Source organism: Desmodus rotundus, chromosome X (assembly GCF_022682495.2).
Source record: "Desmodus rotundus isolate HL8 chromosome X, HLdesRot8A.1, whole genome shotgun sequence".
NCBI classification, from domain to species: Eukaryota; Metazoa; Chordata; class Mammalia; order Chiroptera; family Phyllostomidae; genus Desmodus; species Desmodus rotundus.
In genome coordinates, this window is record NC_071400.1 from 66,374,866 (window position 1) to 66,393,151 (window position 18,286).

Sequence of the window (18,286 nt, forward strand, 5' to 3'; positions counted from 1 at the left end):
TGGGTTCCAATCCCAGGTTTTATAAACTGGGGTGACCTAGTTTATAAAAGGCAAGTGGCAAGCTTGTTGTACCTTGGTTTCCTGATCTGTAGGTTAGGATAATAAATGTTACCCTCCTCAGAGGTCTGTTGTGGGGATTTAAACAAATTAAAGCAAATAAAGTGCAAAAATAACTGACAAATTAATGTTGCTTACTTTTACTTTTTTTTAAAGATTTTACTTTATTTTTAGAGAGAGGAAGGGAAGAAGAAAGAGAGGGAGAGAAACATCAATGTGTGGTTGCCACCTGCGCACCCCCTAATGGGGGCCTGGCTCACAACCCAGGCATGTGCCCCAACTGGGAATTGAACCAGCAATCCTTTGGTTCGCAAGCCTGCACTCAATCCACTGAGCCACACCAACCGGGGCTATTTTTACTTTTCTTTATATGTTTTGCTTGTTTCTTGATTAAGAAGGACTTCTTTTGGCCAAAGTCTTAAATGTGTTCTCCAAAAACATTTTGTTCTGATTTAAAAAAATATTTAGATCTTTAGCCAATTTGGAATTAATTTTTCTGAATTGTGTAAATTAGGAATCTAATCCTGCCCCCCCAAAGAGCATCATTTCTCGCCAAACCATTTTAGTAAATAGTCCATCTCTCTCCCTGTGACTTGAAATATCCTTTTTATCATTTACTAATTCACACAAATACCTAAGTCAATTTTTGGATTCTTTTTTTTTTTCTGTGCCATTGATCTAGTTTTCTAGTCCTACTCTCATGTCAGAATGTTTTAATTACTAGAGCTTTGTAATGTATTTTGAATTTGGCAAGACCTTCCTCTTTCTTCTTTTATAAAGCTAGACATACTCACATATTTAAGGCATCATAGAAGTTTTAACATCAGGTCTACAAGTTCCATTTTGGAATATTTATTGGTAACATTGATTTTTCAAAGATTAATTTGTGGAAGAATTGTGCTTATCATGTGGATAATGGTTTTCTGTGAGTGTGTTAGGATGCACATGTTTACCAAGCCAACTTGGGAAATAAGGGATATTGGAAAGGAGGAAAGGAAGATTGTAGATCCAGGTGTTCTGTGAGCTGACTATGCCCTTGAAAGTATGGGTGGAAACTCAGTGTGCAAGCTGGCTTGCATGCATCCAGCACACAGAGGAGCTCCACAAATGTTTGTTGAATCAGTGCACTAATTAATTAATTAATTAATTTTGGAAAGACTATTGTATGCCAAACAACCTTTTCATAAATTATCTCTAATCCTTACGACAATTCTGCCAGTTACTGTGACCTCCATTTAACAGGTCAGAAAAGCTGAGGTTCAGAGAGGTGAAGTCTCTTGCCCATATCCAAACCCTGGTCTTTAAGATTCCAGAAGCCATTGACCTAAAGGATCAGAACTCATTTCCATCCTCCTACTCATTTATCCATCTGTCAAGGATTTATTAAGCACCTACTGTGTAGCACAATGACCTAGTACAACAACCGCTCCAGAAGACATAGAGTAGGCAGAGCGCTCCCAGGAAGACGGGTTGCGTGGCTGGACTGTGGGTACAGAAAAGGCAGGGTTTCTGGTGCACATCTCCAGGAAAATATACCTGCTTAGATTGAGGGTAGAGCGGGGTCTAGGAATATTGGCCGAGAAGGGGCCCGGTTCCGTAGATAGAAACGTGGCCTGAAAACCTAAGCGTAGACTGGCTGTCGGTGCGCAGGCGCAGAGGACCCAAGGAGCGGTTTAAAGTCTTGCAGAAGGGTACTTTGCGACGAGGAGGCGTGGCTTAATTAAATTGCCTCTCAGTGATTTGCTTTCGTCTCTGAGCGAAGCCTAGGCTACCCCGCCTGTGAATGAGGGCTGGCTAATCTAGTTTTCCCTCCGCGTCGGTGGCGTGGTTTAGAGCCGATTCTTGAACAAGCCCTAGACGATTGGCCGCCTCACTTAGAGGGCGGAGCCCGGCTAGCAGTCTATCCTACATGCGGTCACTTCCTGTGGAGTTTCCCCAGCCCTGGGAGGAGGAGGAAGGGGACGAGCGGGAGGAGGGCGGTCGTCCTGGGTTAGGTTCTGGGCGGGGGGTGTAGGTCCGTTCGGGGCGGAGGATGACTCACAGCCCATCCCATCTTCCCGACGCTGCCCGCCCGCGCTGAGCTCGCTCCATGGCTTAGCGGAGGAGGCGGTGGCGAGCAGGGGGAGGGGTACTCTTATTTTGTTAGGGGGGGTCGGGCTGAAGCCCGACCGGCCTGGCAGGGCTCTCCCGGGGCCGGGCGTCATGTCTCATGCATCCGAGCCAGCCCGGGACGGCGTAGAGGCTAGCGCAGAGGGTCCTCGAGCCGTGTTCGTGCTATTGGAGGAGCGCAGTCCGACCGACTCAGCCCAGCTGCTCAGGTGCGGGGCCGCTTGGGGTCAGTAGTGCTGACTGGGGTGCGCGGGATCCTGATCTGCATGCAGCTGGGGGCCCGGACTGGGATTAGAGGGTTTCGGCCTGGGCTTGGAGGACGTTGGGGCACCCGTCTGGGGGGGGGGCACCTAAGGAATCCACTGGTGGCCTACATGGACTGAGGCTTAAAGCAGTCGTGGAAGTGCATTAAGGGAGGCCTGGTTCAGTTTTGGGGTGGGGGTGTCTTGACTGGATCTAGAGGGACATACTCCGTTGTGTCCAGAAACTGGTTTAGGGTAGTTGAGTTTAGGGGACTGAGACTCTGATTAGAAGCGTAACTTGGGGTCCTTGAGTCAGGCATGAGGGGGATGAAGTTGAGGGGGCACTCTCTAGATGAGGCACTGATTGTAAGGGACTTTTTCTGTGTGTCAGAGAAGGGGTTTTGCAGGACAGAGGTGCTATCTTGGGAGCTTGGTGATTTCCAGTAGCTGGTTGCTGGAGGCTGTTTTGGGGGATAATATGAATCTGGAGGGATTTGGGGGTATCTCAGATATGCTGCGTGGGACCAGCCTTATGAGTGTGTGTGAGCAAGAGAAGCAATATTAATCAAGACTTGACAAGAATAATCTCTTCACCCATCCCTGTCCACCTAGCTGAATCTTATCAAGGATAAGAAATAGTGAAAAAGCCCCCCCCCCCACACTCCCACCTCCACCTGACTGTTGGGGCTTAAATGGGAGACTGGTAGGCAGAGGTGATGGAGTTGGTGCCTCATCTTAGCTCAGAGAAGGCTTCAGACTTTATTTGGGAACCCAGAGGAGGGTCTTGTTACTGTTGTCACCTGCCCTAACCTCTCAGCAAGCCAAGCCCTTCTCACCCCCTGGGCGCGCGCACACACACACACACACACACACACACACACACACACACGTTGTTTTTATCTCACCCTCCTAGTTTGTTTCTCAGACCCTGGGGATAATCTTGAATCTGTCCCCAGAGCTGGAGTGAACACCAATTGCCCCATCCCTATCTGGGTGGGTCCTCTGTGATCTCTTAATCTTCACTGCCCTCAGTGGCCTTGGAAGCCCAGCCCCCTTTCTCCTAAGTTCTGGGCAACGGGTGTGTAAGCTTGGGAAGAGGGCTTTGCCTACTTTTTGCCTGGAATTGTGCTGAGCTCAGCGGATCCTTTGGCTTCCTCTTCCCAACTTCCTGGGTGGTTTTAGGTCTGAGGATGAGGAAAGGAGGGGGACAGATCCCCTGGGAGGGGAGAGAATTCTTGTCAAGTGTAGTCATTCACAATCTCAGGACTCTTAAATATTTGACTAAATTCAAGGATGCATATCCATCTGTGCATCTCGATGTTCCTTGCAAAATAGGGTCTTGCATCCAGCATCAAGGGCTGAGCAGGAGCCTTTACATATATGGATTCACCATCTTCTAATGCCTTTATAACAACCTAGATCATCACAGTAGTGGGAATAGTTGAAAGCGAGGGGTGTATATGGCTTCTTTTGTATGTCAGTGGGTGTTGGTATTGGAAGCATGTGCATTTCGATCTATCCAAAAAAGCCAGGAGAGCTGTGGGCAGGCTCATCTGGCCAAGAAAAGAAAGCTCACATAAAGTGGATCTTCCACCCAAATTCTTCCTCTTGTAAATCCAGATTGTTGGACCGAGGGGTGCCTTTGATGTTCCCGTTTTGTATTTGTGTATGTGTTGGCATCCCATGAACTCTGACTGGGGTGGGGAAACTCATTTGCAAAGTGGTGGATCCTTCCATAAAGTGAATCTTTGACCCCGGTTCTCTTTGTGATGCTTCAGTTTGTGCTACAACGGACTGCTATACCGAGGGGATGCCCCTACCGTGCGGCATGTGTGTGGACAAACGTGGGCTCACATTCAGCTGCCAGGAAAACAGTAGGGGGTATGGGGGTGGGAGAACTCTAAATGCAAAGTCAGGAAGCTTGCAAAATGAATCTGTCATTCCTCATTCTTCATTTCCATTTTCCTCAAACCCAGGTTGTGGTTACATGTGAGTGTTAGAGCAAGGTGTTGGGATCCAGGCATTCTTATTATTTTGAATCTTAAGGGACTATGGGTAACACAGCAAAAGAGAATGGAGAGGGGACGGGGTAGGGGAGGAGAGAAGACTTGGGAATTCATGGTGGTGGTAACCAGTGGAGTGGCTGAATGTTAGAGATAACTGTTTCCCTCCTTTCTCCGTCTGTCTGTCTGTCTGTCTGTCTGTCTGTCTCTCTCTCTCTCTCTCTCTCTCTCGGAGGGGCAGAGGTCTTCCTACAATAACAACCACCCCTACCTCACCCTCAGCTTGAACTCTTTGCTTCCGGAATCCGGGATTGTTGCTGACATCGAATTAGAAAACGTCCTTGATCCTGACAGTTTTTACGAACTCAAAAGCCAGCCCTTACCAGTACGCTCAAGGTATGTCTCCTCGGACTCCCCTCCAACTCCCTTCCCAATTCCTCAGGTCCCTCCATTCCCTCTTGGTGGGCAGAGGCCCTCAGTGCCAGCCCAATCCATTCTCTCCACAAGTTTTTATTTTCCAGATAGTCAAATGAGGGGCCAGAAAAAGCATGCACATGAAAGCGGGTGGCCAAGCTAGGATTATAGTATTTCCGTCTAGACCTCAGCTGCCTCCCCCAACCCCACCTGCACACCCCCTGGAGTGCCCAACGGCAGGGCAGGGCCTGCTGTAGCTCTTTGCCCACGTAGGCGGAGCCATACCCACAACCCCTACTCACCCCGACCCCACTCAACAAACTCACCCACCCCAGGCCCTTGAGGAACCCCTGCGAGTCTTTTCTTTCCCCAAGCTGGGGGAAGTCGAAATGTGCTGAGTCATGGGCCTGGGCTCTAAGAAAGGGGAGGGGACCTGGAAGAGGGGCAGGAAGAGAGGATTGTGAAATTTCTGAGATTTTCAAGACTGACTAGTCCTGGGACTAGAGGCCCAGGCAGGGGAGGAAGAAGAGCCTGTGATTACACTGTAGCCTGATGCTAAGCCCCCAGGAGCTGAGGGAGCATTTCCAGCCCCAAACTGAGCATAAGAGCCCTCTGTATCCACGTCTACTGCCACAGCCTCAATTCTTCTTCCTTCCACTCTCCTTTAAATAGGATAAAGCCCTTCTGCCAGAGCCAAGCAGTGGCATCTCTGCTCAATATATGAACAGACCCAAATCCAGGCTTCACCATAAGGACTGAAGGCTAAAATCCCCCCACCAGACTGACCTCTGAGGGCTGCTACCAGGCCTGGTTCCTGTGATTACTCCATCACACTGTGATTCGGTTCGGGACTAGACTTTTAGCTTACCTGTGGCCCCATATTTCTCATTCCACAGCCTCCCAATATCACTGCAGGCCACACCAGCCACCCCAGCTACACTGTCTACATCATCTTCTGCAGTGGGTTCCCGGACCCCTGCCATGTCATCTTCATCTTCATCGCGGGTCTTGCTGCGACAGCAGCTAATGCGGGCCCAGGCCCAGGAGCAGGAGAGGCGTGAGCGTCGGGAACAGGCTGCAGCCTCTCCCTTCCCCAGCCCTGCACCTGCCTCTCCTGCCATCTCTGTGGTTGGTGTTTCTGCTGGGGGCCACACATTGGGCCGTCCTCCCCCTGCTCAGGTGCCCAGGGAGGTGCTCAAGGTAAGGTCCAGAGGCCCTGGGAGGGGCTCCTGATGACTGGGAAGTGGTCCTGGTGGCTTTTAAGTGACGTCCTGGGGCTCTAAGGAAAGTCTTTAGGTACTGTTAAAAGTAGGTTGTGCTAGTGTCCCATTGGGTTTAGGGTTTCTGAGATGTTCTTGTGGAATTGCGAGGGGTTCTTGAGGGCTATAGAATGTCTTGGTGGACCATGGAGGGTTGTAAGTGCCCCAAGAGGGCCCTAGGGTCTGAGCAATGGCTTTGTAGGAAAAGCTTCATGTATGTGTGATGCCTTAGGAGTTCTTTGGCCATTGGGATGTCTTGGAAAGCAATATGTAGTTCCTGGGTGTGTTAGGTGGTGACAGAAACAGGGGTGGAGTCTTGGGGACTGTGATGGAGGGAGCTCCAGAAACTGAGGGATTCTACCATCCATGGGTGGATCCTAGGGGCTGTGAGGGATTTCCAAGAAAGGGAATTTGGGTCCTGGGGGAAACTTACCAGTATTTGGGTCCTGGGGGGTTCTCAGATTCTGGGCCTAGTACGCCCAGAGTCACCCTTCTGAGCCCTGTTCTACCTTGTCCCCTCCTGTCCCTCTTTCCCCTTATTCCACAGGTGCAGACTCATCTGGAGAACCCAACACGCTACCACCTGCAGCAGGCGCGCAGGCAGCAGGTGAAACAGTACCTGTCCACCACACTTGGGCCCAAGCTGGCTTCCCAGGCCCTCACCCCACCACCGGGGGCTGCTAGTGCCCAGCCGCTCCCTGCCCCCGAGGCCACCCATGCTACTGGCCCCACAGGCAGCGCCCCCAACAGCCCTATGGCACTGCTCACCATCGGGTCCAGCTCAGAGAAGGAGGTATGTGGCTGCAGGCAACCTTTCTATGCTCCACCCTCCAACTTTTTTTTTAAGATTTTATTTATTTTTAGAGAGGAAGAGAAACATCAATGTGTGGTTGCTTCTCGTGCACCCCCCACTGGGGACGTGGCCCACAACCCAAGCATGTGCCCTGACTGGGAATCGAACCATCCACCCTTCGGTTCGCAGGCCGGCACTCAATCCATGGAGCCACACCAGCCAGGGCCGCCCTCCAACTTCTTTTAACCCTCTTCCATATTTACTTCTTTCCCCAGATTGATGATGTCATTGATGAGATCATCAGCCTGGAGTCCAGTTACAATGATGAGATGCTCAGCTATCTACCTGGAGGCACTGCAGGGCTACAGCTCCCCAGCACAGTAAGGTCCCAAGATGGCAAAGTTGTTCTGACAATTAGTGCATCCCTGTGTCGCCGAGACTGCACCAGGACTGGCTGTGTGTATAAGAGACTGTCACCTTGGGTTGTATTAAGATAGAGAGGGAAAACTGTGTGATGATAACAGGGAATAGCCGTGTCCTGGGGCCTTGTGTTGGATTGCATGGAAAGGTAGACTTCATAGATTTTGGTACATACAGAATGGGGACTTCACGGAGATACTAGGGTGTAGCGAGGTGCTCGAGCTTCACTGCGGAAGAGACTGTGATATGGGACTCTTAGCATTTTGAGTGTACCAAGAGATTGGAACACACTAGAAGTCTCAAAACATGGTACGATTGGGCCTTGAAGTGATTCCATGTACCATGTCTCTTGCAGTGAACCGTGCCAAGAGACTGAGGACCTGTAAAGAGTGGATAAAACTTTCTAGAGTAAGGGATGTGCCAATAAATTACAACAGTCTGATAATATCCCAAGAGTCCCATAATTTGCTTTCGGGCATACCAAATGACTATGGTTTTGTTTCTCTCCAACTTATCAAGATGATAGAAGCATATATAAAAATGACACCAGTTTATCAGAACTTTTTATTGATGTGGACATGACTAGAGATTGGGGCCTCATATTAGATGGATCCAGCAGATTGGTGAGGGGCTTTCAAGAGATGAAATCTCATCAAGAGATGCAACTAATTACTTCCAGATTAGTATGTTGTCCTAGAGTATTTTCAGGAGAGTGAAAACGGGAAAAAGCAATCTAGACAGACATAAAAGCAGTGCTAGTTGTGTAGTTGGACAAGAAATCCTGGGAGATCAGAAAACGCAAGAACATACTAGCATTAGGACCTTGGTGCATGGCAGCTGGAGACCATGTATGTAAGGTGGTGCAGCGCAGTCACAGCCAAAGACTGGAGATTGGGCTGGAATTCTCCATAAGGCCAGATTTGGGATGGAACATTGCCATGACAATTTCCCAAGGTCTGAGAAGATTGGGTTGGAGTGTTCCAAGAATGCTGAATTGGAATGCTGTGCTGGGATGGGGGACAGAGGGGTGCTAATAGACTGAAATGTTCCATCAGAGCCTACAAAGACCTTTAAAGGGTGGTTTTGCAGCATTTCTTCTCAGAGTTAGCCCCAGAATTTGGGAGAGGGGCCTCAGAGCTCACTGAGTGATTTAAGGGGCTGCAGAGGCATGATGAACAGGCTGGGCAGACTCTGTCCCCAGCAAAGCAGGGTAGATCCACTTGACCCTGTTCTCCCTTATTCAGTCGCTATGTGAATTTCCCTTAGAGGAGGAGGAAGGGTTCCTGTACAGGCTGCCTCTCCTTGCATTAGAGGGCCTGTCTTTGGGGATGTGTGGAGGATAGGGGGCCTAGTTCTGAGATGAGGCCAAGCCTGTGGTCTGTTGCCAACTATCCTTTCTCTGCCATGCCTGCCCTCAGCTGCCTGTGTCAGGGAATCTGCTTGATGTGTACAGTAGTCAGGGTGTGGCCACATCTACCATCACTGTCAGCAACTCCTGCCCAGCTGAGCTACCCAACATCAAACGAGAGATCTCTGGTAAGGGCCAGGGTTTGCCCCATGTCTGCCAGGTCTGGGGGTGGGCCTGGTTTTGGGAGAAGGGGTTTAAGCAGACAGAAACAGGGACTCTTTGTCCACATGGCTCATGGTCCTGCTGCCACCCTGCTGACTCTTGTCTTGGGTTTAATAAATGGTCTATCACCATGGCTTCTTGAAAAATAATAAAAAGTAGCATTGAAAAAATTTTTTATTTACTTGTATTTTTTCCATTTCCATGTATCCCCCTTATGCCCTCTTCCACCTCCCCCCACCCATCTCCCCAGCAAGAGTGGCATTTTTTCTAAAGTCACTTCCTCTGCCTTTGCCCATCAAGGCCTACCTCAGTAGCACATGCTGCCCTACATCTTTTCCAGAAGGACCTGACTACTTTCATTCTCTTCCAGAAACAGAGGCCAAGGCCCTTTTGAAGGAACGGCAGAAGAAGGACAATCACAACCTAAGTGAGTGAGAGCACGTGCCCTTGCCAGCATGCTCTGCAGCCCTTCCTCACTCTGTGCCCCCTCCTGCCTTGGGGCGCCTTTCCCTGCAGCAGTTCTCCAATGTCCCAGTTTCTCCTCTTCCCTCCTTGGCCTGTTGATTCTTACCCACTCTTTTTTCTCCCCTTTCTCCAAAGTTGAACGTCGCAGGCGATTCAACATTAACGACAGGATCAAGGAGCTGGGCACCCTCATCCCCAAGTCCAGTGACCCGTGAGTCTTGGCTGGGAGTCCCAGGCTGGCAGAAGGTGGGGCGGGGGCCACAATCTCCTAAAATCATTTCCAGGGAGGCCTACCCTGGGTGGGAAGCACCCAGTGGCTCTGCTCCTCTGGCCCATTCCCAACCAGCTTTCCTCACCCTGAGCCAGGGTTATTCTGTCTCACCATGTCTCCACCTAAAATTTTAGGTTCATGACATTATGGTCCACGTGCTTCATCAGGTCACTGTACATACATCATTGGCACTTCGTTTTCTGTTTATTTTGTGCTTCCTTTATTTGTTCAGGAAACAATGAGCTTCTGCTTCGTGCCAGGTACTGTGCTAGGCCCTGAGGCAACCAGAGGGAATAAAACAGACAAAAATCCCTCACCTCATGGAACTGATATTTTAGTGGGGGCAGACAGACAGCAAACAAGATAAATAAGTATAATCCCTGCAGTTATGATGAATGTTGTGAAGAATAAAGAATGGGAGGAAGAGCCCTGGCCGGTGTGGCTCAGTTGCTTGGGCATCGTCCCACAAACTGAAAGGTTGCTGGTTTGATTCCCGGTCAGGACACATGCCTGGGTTGCAGGTTTGGCCCCCAGTCGCAGCATGTTTGGAAAGCAACCAATCAGGGTTTCTCTCTCACATCAATGTTTCCTCTCTTTTCTTTCTCCCTCCCTTCCTCTTGCTCTAAAATTTAAAAAAAGAAAAAAGAAAAGCCCTGGGGATTGAGTACCAGCCTGCGAACCAAAGTATTGCCGGTTTGATTCCCAGTGAGGGCACGTGCCTGGGTTGCAGGCCAGGTCCCCAGTTGGAGGCTTGTGAGAGGCAACCAATCGATGTTCTTCTCACACACTGATGTTTCTCTCCCTTTCTCCCTCTCTTTCTCTCTCTTTAAAAATGAGTAAAATCTTAAAAAAAGGAATAGGAGGAAGATGAGGCAACATTGGATTGGGGAGTGTTACAATTTGGGGTGAGGAGAGGGTGGGGAACAGAACAGGCCTCAGTGGACAAAGCAACATTGGAATAAACTGCCTAAGGAGAGGAGGCAGGAGCTATGCGTTCTGGGGACAGAGTGTTCAAGGCAGAGGGCATAGCTGGGCTGATAGCCCCGAAGTGGGAGTGGCTTTACATGTCCTTGGAGCATTGAGAAGCCAGTGTTGCTGTAGTGAGATGAATCAGAGTCAGAGGAGAGAGGAGTAAGTAGTAAAGAGTCAGGTCAGAAAGGGCTTCCTGGTTTGAAAGGTTCCAGGCAGGAGGTGAGCATTCTATACCCTTGATGTACCCCTACCTCAAGATCTAGGCACGGGGTGGGATACTCCATCTACCTGGCACAACACCCCCAGATCCTAAGAGACTCCAAATGCAGCACTCTATTTTTTCCTCCCCCTCGGCCCCATAGGGAGATGCGCTGGAACAAGGGCACCATCCTCAAAGCCTCTGTGGATTATATCCGCAAGTTGCAGAAGGAGCAGCAGCGCTCCAAAGACCTGGAGAGCCGGCAGCGATCTCTGGAGCAAGCCAACCGCAGCCTGCAGCTCCGAATTCAGGTCTGGAAGGAGGAGGTGGTGGCAAGGGTGAGGGGGGCTTCCTGAATGCAGAGGCAGAGGAAGAACAGACCAGAATTTCCCCTCCTGACATAAATGGGGGATCCCGGGGCTTCCCAACTCCCATCATCATGATAATGGTGATAAGTAGTAATCATAACATTATTAAAAAGAATAATAATGAATATTGGCTAGTGTGCATTGCGTTTATCTTGTGCCATGCACTGTGACAAGACCTTATCTCCATTTACTAATAAGTGAATCGTCACAATACCCCTATGAGACAGGGACCAGTATTATATCCATTTTACAGATTGGGCCTCTGAAGCTCAGAAACTTTAAGCATCTTGCCTAAAGTTATGCGACTAGTGAGTGGTAGAGGCTGAATGTGACCCCAGAAAACCTGTCGTCCTAACTGTTACATTCCTCTGCCTCTGAACTCCATCTTATCCTACACCTACCCCATACTTTTTGCAGGAGCTCGAACTGCAGGCCCAGATCCATGGTCTGCCGGTCCCTCCCACCCCAGGGCTGGTCTCCCTGGCCACAACTTCAGCCTCTGACAACCTCAAGCCAGAGCAGCTGGACGTTGAGGAGGAGGGCAGGCCAGGCGTAGCAACGTTTCATGCAGGGGGGGGCCCTGCCCAGGGTGCTCCCCATCAGCAGCCCCCAGTGCCACCTTCAGATGCCCTTCTGGACCTGCACTTTCCCAGCGACCATCTGGGGGATCTAGGGGACCCTTTCCATCTGGGGCTGACGGACATTCTGATGGAGGAGGAGGAGGGGGTATTGGGGGGACTGCCAGGGGACGCCCTGTCCCCACTGCGGGCTGCCTCTGACCCCCTGCTCTCTTCCGTGTCTCCCGCTGTCTCTAAGGCCAGCAGCCGCCGCAGCAGCTTCAGCATGGAGGACGAGTCCTGATCAGGCCTTACCCCTCCCCTGGGATTTCCCCACCCAGGAAAGGAGGATAAGTCAAGATGAGGTTCTACCTTTCCCTTGCCCTCCTATGAGACTGCGCTGCCCAGGTGTTCTGGGGGAAGAGATGAGGCCCCACCCCTATAACAGGCAAGGAGGAGGACTCAGGTGATGCCCCGCCCCTTCCCCATAGGTCCAGCCAGCACCTTGTCAGCAGAGCCTGTTCACTGGAGATCCCAGCCTTGCCCCTGCTCCGTGGAACCCACCCTTGCCCAGGTGAAGGAAGGAGACAGGATGAGGTCTGTCCCTGTCCTCTGGGAACTACCCTAGCCAGGTCTGGGATAAGGATGTGTCAGAATGCTGTTTTATCCACCCTCATAATGGCCACTCTTGCTTGCAAGGAAGAGGAGTCAAAATGATGGAACTCCCACCCTGGGGTTTAACCCCTGTCCCTTTACTATGGTCCCTGCCCTGCCCAGGTCAGAAACAGAAGCGAGGATGAGAGCCAGACCCTTTACTTGAGAAATTGGGTCATGGCCTAGCAATGGAGGAGCCGGGCCATGTGCCTTCCCTATAGGAAGAGCCCAGCCACCAGTATTTCAGGTATGGAAGAATGTATAAGGTCAGGCCACCATGTGGAGATCACAGTCCTTATTCCTCAGCAACATCCCATCCAAGCATTCCACTGCAGGGAGGAGTGGTACTTAGGATCCTTTCCTTAACCTGAGAGAGAACATGGTGATTTAACCTAGGAAGGCTTTGAGCTGACCTTGCTTTTGGGGAAGGGGGGCAGATCTTGAAATCTTGTGGGTTGACATTCCAGACCTAGATCAGGAGTGAGTTAGGCCCCTACCCTTGGACAGAGATGCCTCCTTCCTCCTTCCTTGGAGGATCATTTGGGGAGGTGATGGGTAGTAGGGGATATTGAGTCCAGGTTCCCAGAACCAGCACCTGTTACTTTATTTCAACATGTAGAGGAACACAATGAAGGAAGGGACACTTCTGGGGATTTCCCCAGCCTGGGAAAAAAGTAGAAGCCTGTCCCACCAAGGCAGAGGCTTGGAGGAAGGGTTGTAAAATCATGTATTCCTCTTTTGTTTATCTGATTTTTTACTGACCCCCCCTACTCAGAAGTTGGTAACCCCCAACCTCTGGCCTCCACGCAGCTCTCCATTTGAAGGAATCGTTCCTGTTTCAGAGTTATCAACAGACACTCCCTACCCCTCCTACCACGTATACACAAGGCTGTCGCCTTTGGATTGTTAGGGCTAGGCCCCAAGAAGGGTGTACTGAGGGGTCTGTAGGTTTGTGATTAAATAAATGCTAGGCGTGTTTGATGCGCTTTTATCTTTGGCAAAGAGTCTCCTGTCCTTGCTTTGACTGTGCAGCGAGCATGGCTCATGCAGGCCAGGAGGAAGGAAGGTTCTTGGAAGAAATAGATTTAAGAGGGATGGATGAAAGAATTTAACTAGGAATCAGGGCTGGAGGAAAACAATCTGCACATAAAAGCAGTCAGTCCATAACTGCCTGTCGGGTACCTTCCTATTAGGTGCTTCACCTAATTTATTCTAAGGAATACTGTAAAAGTGCTGATAATTATTTCCATTCACATTTAAAGAAACCAAGTAATAGAATTTAAGTATCTGGAGATATACCGTTGGTAAATGGAAGAAGACCTAAATGGTAGAGTTAGGTGAATGAGGGGTCTGGTTCGAGAAATGTCACTGAGGGCAGAGGGGGCAAAGATTTTTCTTGCAAGTTCACTTTTGAAACTGCTAAGGAAGTGTGAAGATATCTACTGGCTGGTAGTAGAAGCATTCCAGGTTGGATAAGAGGCAAAGACAAACCATAAAAGTCAGGGACAGGCAAGCAGTTCCACTTTGGAGCTGATGTTGACATTTTGGGGGAATTTTAGAGGTGAACAGACGAAACTATCTTGAAGGCTGGGAATAAATATTCCTGGAATTTCTCAACCAGACAGACTGACTCCCAGGACAGGCGTCAGGCTTGGTCTTGTGTCTCCCCTGGCCGACCACCCCTGAGCACTAGAATCCAGTCTGGTCCTTTGTCTTCCCCAGAAGACTGAGCAAACTACTTTCTAGCTTATCATCACACTGTGACTTCTAAGGCCTGGTTAATCTACCACCAGACTGGTGATTCTGTAACACCATTTTTTTTCTCCTCAAATTTGCTATATTATTTTTACTTTATAAAAACAACATGAGAAATGTTACTGAAGTTTCTATTCTGAAATAATTTTAGGTTTACAGAAGAGTTGTAAGGACATTAGAGGAAGTTTCCATACCCCCTCACCCAGCTACCCTAATGTTAACATCTTACATAACCATGGCACATTATCTATGCAAAGGGATTAACATTGCCACAGTACAGAAAGTCAATTTAAGACTTTGGATTTCACTGGTTTTTCCACGAATATTTTTTTTTCTGTTCTAAGATTTGAGTAAGGATACTCTGTCATCTATTTCTGTATAATAAATTACCACAATCTCAGTGGCTAAAAAGATGCGTTCATTATCTCCTGGTTTCCATGGGTCAGGAATCAAGGCTGGCTTAGCTGGGTCCTTTACTCCAGAGGCTCTGACCAGGGTGCAATCAAGGAAGATGGGCAGGATTAAGCACTCATCTCAAAGTGGAACTGGGGAAGGATCTGCTGTCAGCTCCTGTGGTTTGGGGCAAGATTCAGTTAATCTGCAGCCTGTTGAATTGTGAGGCCTCAGTTCTTCCTGGCTGTCAGCCTGAGGTTCCTCAGTCCTTGCCACTTGTACCTTTCCTTCCACGAGGCAGTTTACAGCATGGTAACTTGCTTCATCAAAGCCAGCAAGAGAGTTGGCAAAACAGAAGCTACAATCTCTTGTAATCCAATCATGGAGGCGCCATGCCCTGAATGTCCAAGCATTCTGTTGGTTAGAATCAAGTAACTGAAGGGAAGGGAAGACTACAAAAGGCCATGAATATTAGGGGACATTGAGAGACCATCTTGGAAGCACCCTACCACAGATTCCACATTGCATTTAGCTGTTACATCTTGGTCTCTGACAGTTCCTCAGGCTGCCCACTGAGGAGACCTAGACATTGTGATTCCAAAAGCAATGAATACACCTAGTACCCAGATCTTGGTTTCTAAACGCTACTCTCTAACAAAAGGAACCAGGGCTCCTTGGAGAAATGGCTGATTTTAAGGCCAGGCTAATGAAATACAAGACGAGTCTGGAGCATTGTTTACTGCCAGAAAGGAAGTACCAAAAAAAAAAAAAGAGGAAAGAGATGGGAGTATGTCATAAGGATACAGGAGCCAACCTGAAAGAGCTCCCAATGGCCAAAGCTGGAACAACTTGAGCAACCAAGAAAATGATAGTATTGCATTATAGTCCAAACAATAAATATCCAGGATTCCATGATGTATAAATAAGTGATACGGTTGAATAAATGATAGAGTTGGGGCAACTCCCTTATGTAAGAATTCCAAATAATAAATATAGGAGGAGTGAGGAAAATAGAAAATTACCATTAGAATTCCACAGTAATAATTTCTGCAGATCTGATCCAATAAATGCTAAAATAAGTGGGCAAAACTTTAAGGCAAACGCGATAGTTGCACACCCGTAAAGTAGCGCCTCCAAAATATTTATTAAATATAGGCATACCTTAGAGATAATACAGAGTTGGTTCCAGACCACTGCATAAAGTGACTCTTCGTTGGTGGAGGGTCTTGCCTTCAATTTGTTTAAAAAAAAAAAAAAGCACCAACGAAGTGCAAAAAAAAACACCTATGTATTTGTTTCTCTTCCCCCTAAGAGTTGGGCTTACCGGTAATTCCCCTTCTCCTCTTGAATATAAGCTGGATTCAGTGACTTTCTTCTAATGACAAGAGTATGAAAAGTGCAATCGTGATTTTATAGTAATTTTGCAGTGAAGAAATCTGGAAGACAACCTTAACCAAGAGAGGAGTGTTAATGTCACCAGTAATAAGGAATGGCTGTGCTGTACCCTGTGACGTGATGCAATGAGGACATTTCACCTCCATAGTATTCTTCCTCCAAAGCCCATAAACCCAGTGCAATCATGACAAAATAACAGAGAAACCCAAATTGCCAGATGTCCTACAAAATACTCAACCCATATTCTTCAAAAGTGTCAAGCTCACAAAAGACAAGGAAAAACAGGATGTGTATTTAAGTAAACAAAGTTGTTTTTGTCTCCATCTGTCAATTCCAGCTTTTTAGGGGGGCAGGCCATGAGACCAGAACTAGTATCATTCTACAGATGTGTTTATCAAGGCTCCCAGACCTTCTGTGCTCCCCTGGATGGTGTTTGGTGGGAGAGAAGGGAAGCCCGCATTGACCTTTCTTCTACCTGTGTCAGTTTCCTACCCCCTAGTAGGAAACCTGTGTCAGTTTCCTACCCCCTAGTAGGAAACCTGTGTCAGTTTCCTACCCCCTAGTAGGAAACCTGTGTCAGTTTCCTACCCCCTAGTAGGAAACCTGTGTCAGTTTCCTACCCCCTAGTAGGAAACCTGTGTCAGTTTCCTACCCCCCTAGTAGAAAAGTGGAGCCTAGACAGAGATTATGATACTCCTGAGCTAGGGGGGTAGGGTTGTTGATCAGATTTCAGGATTGAGTGCAGCAAAAAAAGAAACTTTGTAGAGATAGGCCTCTAGAAATCACCACAGGTGTTTTAGGTCTTTAGCTAAATACTAGCCTGTGCAGGCTTAGAGCGAGACACTGTGAGGCCAAGCAGAGATCAGTCCTGGGTTTCCATCAGCTGAATGGATTCTTGCACAGTTCTTACATTGGTATTTTGACTAGCTTGAGTGGCGGGCCCTCACCCAATACTCCAATGAGAAATAGACACACCAGAAAGGCCCAGCCTTAAGAGTACAGCCACCTCAGGCCTAGAGTGCCTAGAGATTCTCTCTCAAATATTCTAAAAACATGCCTCAAAAAGATTAAGGGGAATTGTGGGGTTTAGAATGTATGTTACAATAACAAAGGACAGGATTTGGGAAATGAAACTACTGCTGCAAATGTTTTCCATCCCATATGAAATGGTACAATATTAACTTTAATTTGTGATAAATTAAGTATGAATTTTGTAATCACCAGGGCAACCTGTAAAGAAAATAATGAAAGTAGGTACAACTGAAAAGCCAGTAGAAGAGTAGCAATTGAATATTAAAATGTATTTGGTTAATTCAAAAGAAGGTGAGAAAGGAAGAACAGAAGATTGAAAATCTGAAGAAACAAATAGAAAACATAACGATGTGATAGAGCTTAATCTGCCACATCAATAACTCCATGAAATATAAAGGGGCTAAGAGCTCCCATTAAAGGCAAGGATTTTGAGACCAGAAAAAAAGAAAGGACCTAACCAGAACTGGAATTAGGATAAGGCAAGTGGGGCGCTTTCCTTGGGTGCACAATGTAAAGGTATGCCAAAAAAACTCAGTAATCGGGTTTAATACTATTTTAATCAATATTGGGAAAAAAGCAAAGCAATCCATGATGCCCAAAATATCTAAATTTTACATCACAACATCATTGTACCCCGCACTTTGACTACCCCAAGGGTCATGTAGGTTGTGCGGGGTGGAGGCGAGCAGGCAGGCTCAATGACATAAAAATCTCTCACTTGAAATTTCTTTTGAAGGTCATTGTTCCATCTTGAGGGAAGTCGACAGGTTTTTTCCATTGTTTAAAGCTGCAATCTACAGTATTGCAAGGTAAAAGGGAAAGTTTTGTTTTTATTACAGTACATGTTTGTGTGAATTTTTAAATATTAAGAGCACTTAAGTAATACAAATTTCATGTATTAATATATTTGACTTTTTAAAAATGAAACCTCATCAGATATCAAACATATTCAGAACATTTTTTTTTACCAGGAAAAAATTAACCAGGACACATTTATACTTTACTCACTTAAACCACTGATAAACAGTTCACTATTATTAAATTCTTCTACTAAAAATTTGTTTGCGCTACTTGTTTTTCACCAGGTTTGTCTGGGAATCTGGTGCATAGTTTTCTGCTGTTTGTTATGATTGATTTTTGCTTTTTTGATACATATTGTTACACACACCTATTTTATTGTTAAAAATTATAATTTATATGAATAATTAATATAAATTAAATACATAGTATGCATATTTACTCTAAATGTTGAATTAATGAAAATAAATATATTTTAAATTTATACTAAAAATTTTCTATACAACTATGGCATCTAAAAACCCAAGTGGTACAAAATTCAGAAAAAAAGAAAAATATGC

General features: G+C 47.4%; 1 protein-coding gene across 3 annotated transcripts; it reads left to right on the forward strand.

The window, feature by feature from the left end:
- The first annotated feature begins 1,972 nt into the window (after positions 1–1,972).
- Positions 1,973–13,355, forward strand: TFE3 (transcription factor binding to IGHM enhancer 3). 3 transcript variants are annotated; one of them, XM_024580047.3, is made up of 10 exons: positions 1,973–2,375; positions 4,694–4,807; positions 5,722–6,025; positions 6,632–6,691; positions 7,153–7,257; positions 8,716–8,833; positions 9,238–9,294; positions 9,468–9,543; positions 10,938–11,085; positions 11,560–13,355. In XM_024580047.3, the coding sequence occupies exons 1-10, from the start codon at positions 2,260–2,262 to the stop codon at positions 12,001–12,003; spliced, it is 1,542 nt and encodes a 513-aa protein (XP_024435815.1). In that variant the 5' UTR covers positions 1,973–2,259; the 3' UTR covers positions 12,004–13,355. The 3 variants fall into 3 exon arrangements, with proteins under 3 accessions (XP_024435815.1, XP_024435814.1, XP_053773300.1); XM_024580046.3 differs by having other exon boundaries at positions 1,974–2,375; positions 6,632–6,877; XM_053917325.1 differs by lacking the exon at positions 1,973–2,375 and adding an exon at positions 4,933–5,094 and having other exon boundaries at positions 6,632–6,877.
- Positions 13,356–18,286: the final 4,931 nt, after the last annotated feature.

Excerpts from the sequence above, each read along its gene's own strand:
- TFE3 (XM_024580046.3), top strand. The coding sequence starts at position 2,260 with ATGTCTCATGCATCCGAGCCAGCCCGGGACGGCGTAGAGGCTAGCGCA. Across the intron at positions 2,376-4,693 it reads GACTCAGCCCAGCTGCTCAG|CTTGAACTCTTTGCTTCCGG; the intron begins GTGCGGGGCCGC and ends CCTCACCCTCAG. Across the intron at positions 9,295-9,467 it reads GAAGGACAATCACAACCTAA|TTGAACGTCGCAGGCGATTC; the intron begins GTGAGTGAGAGC and ends CTTTCTCCAAAG.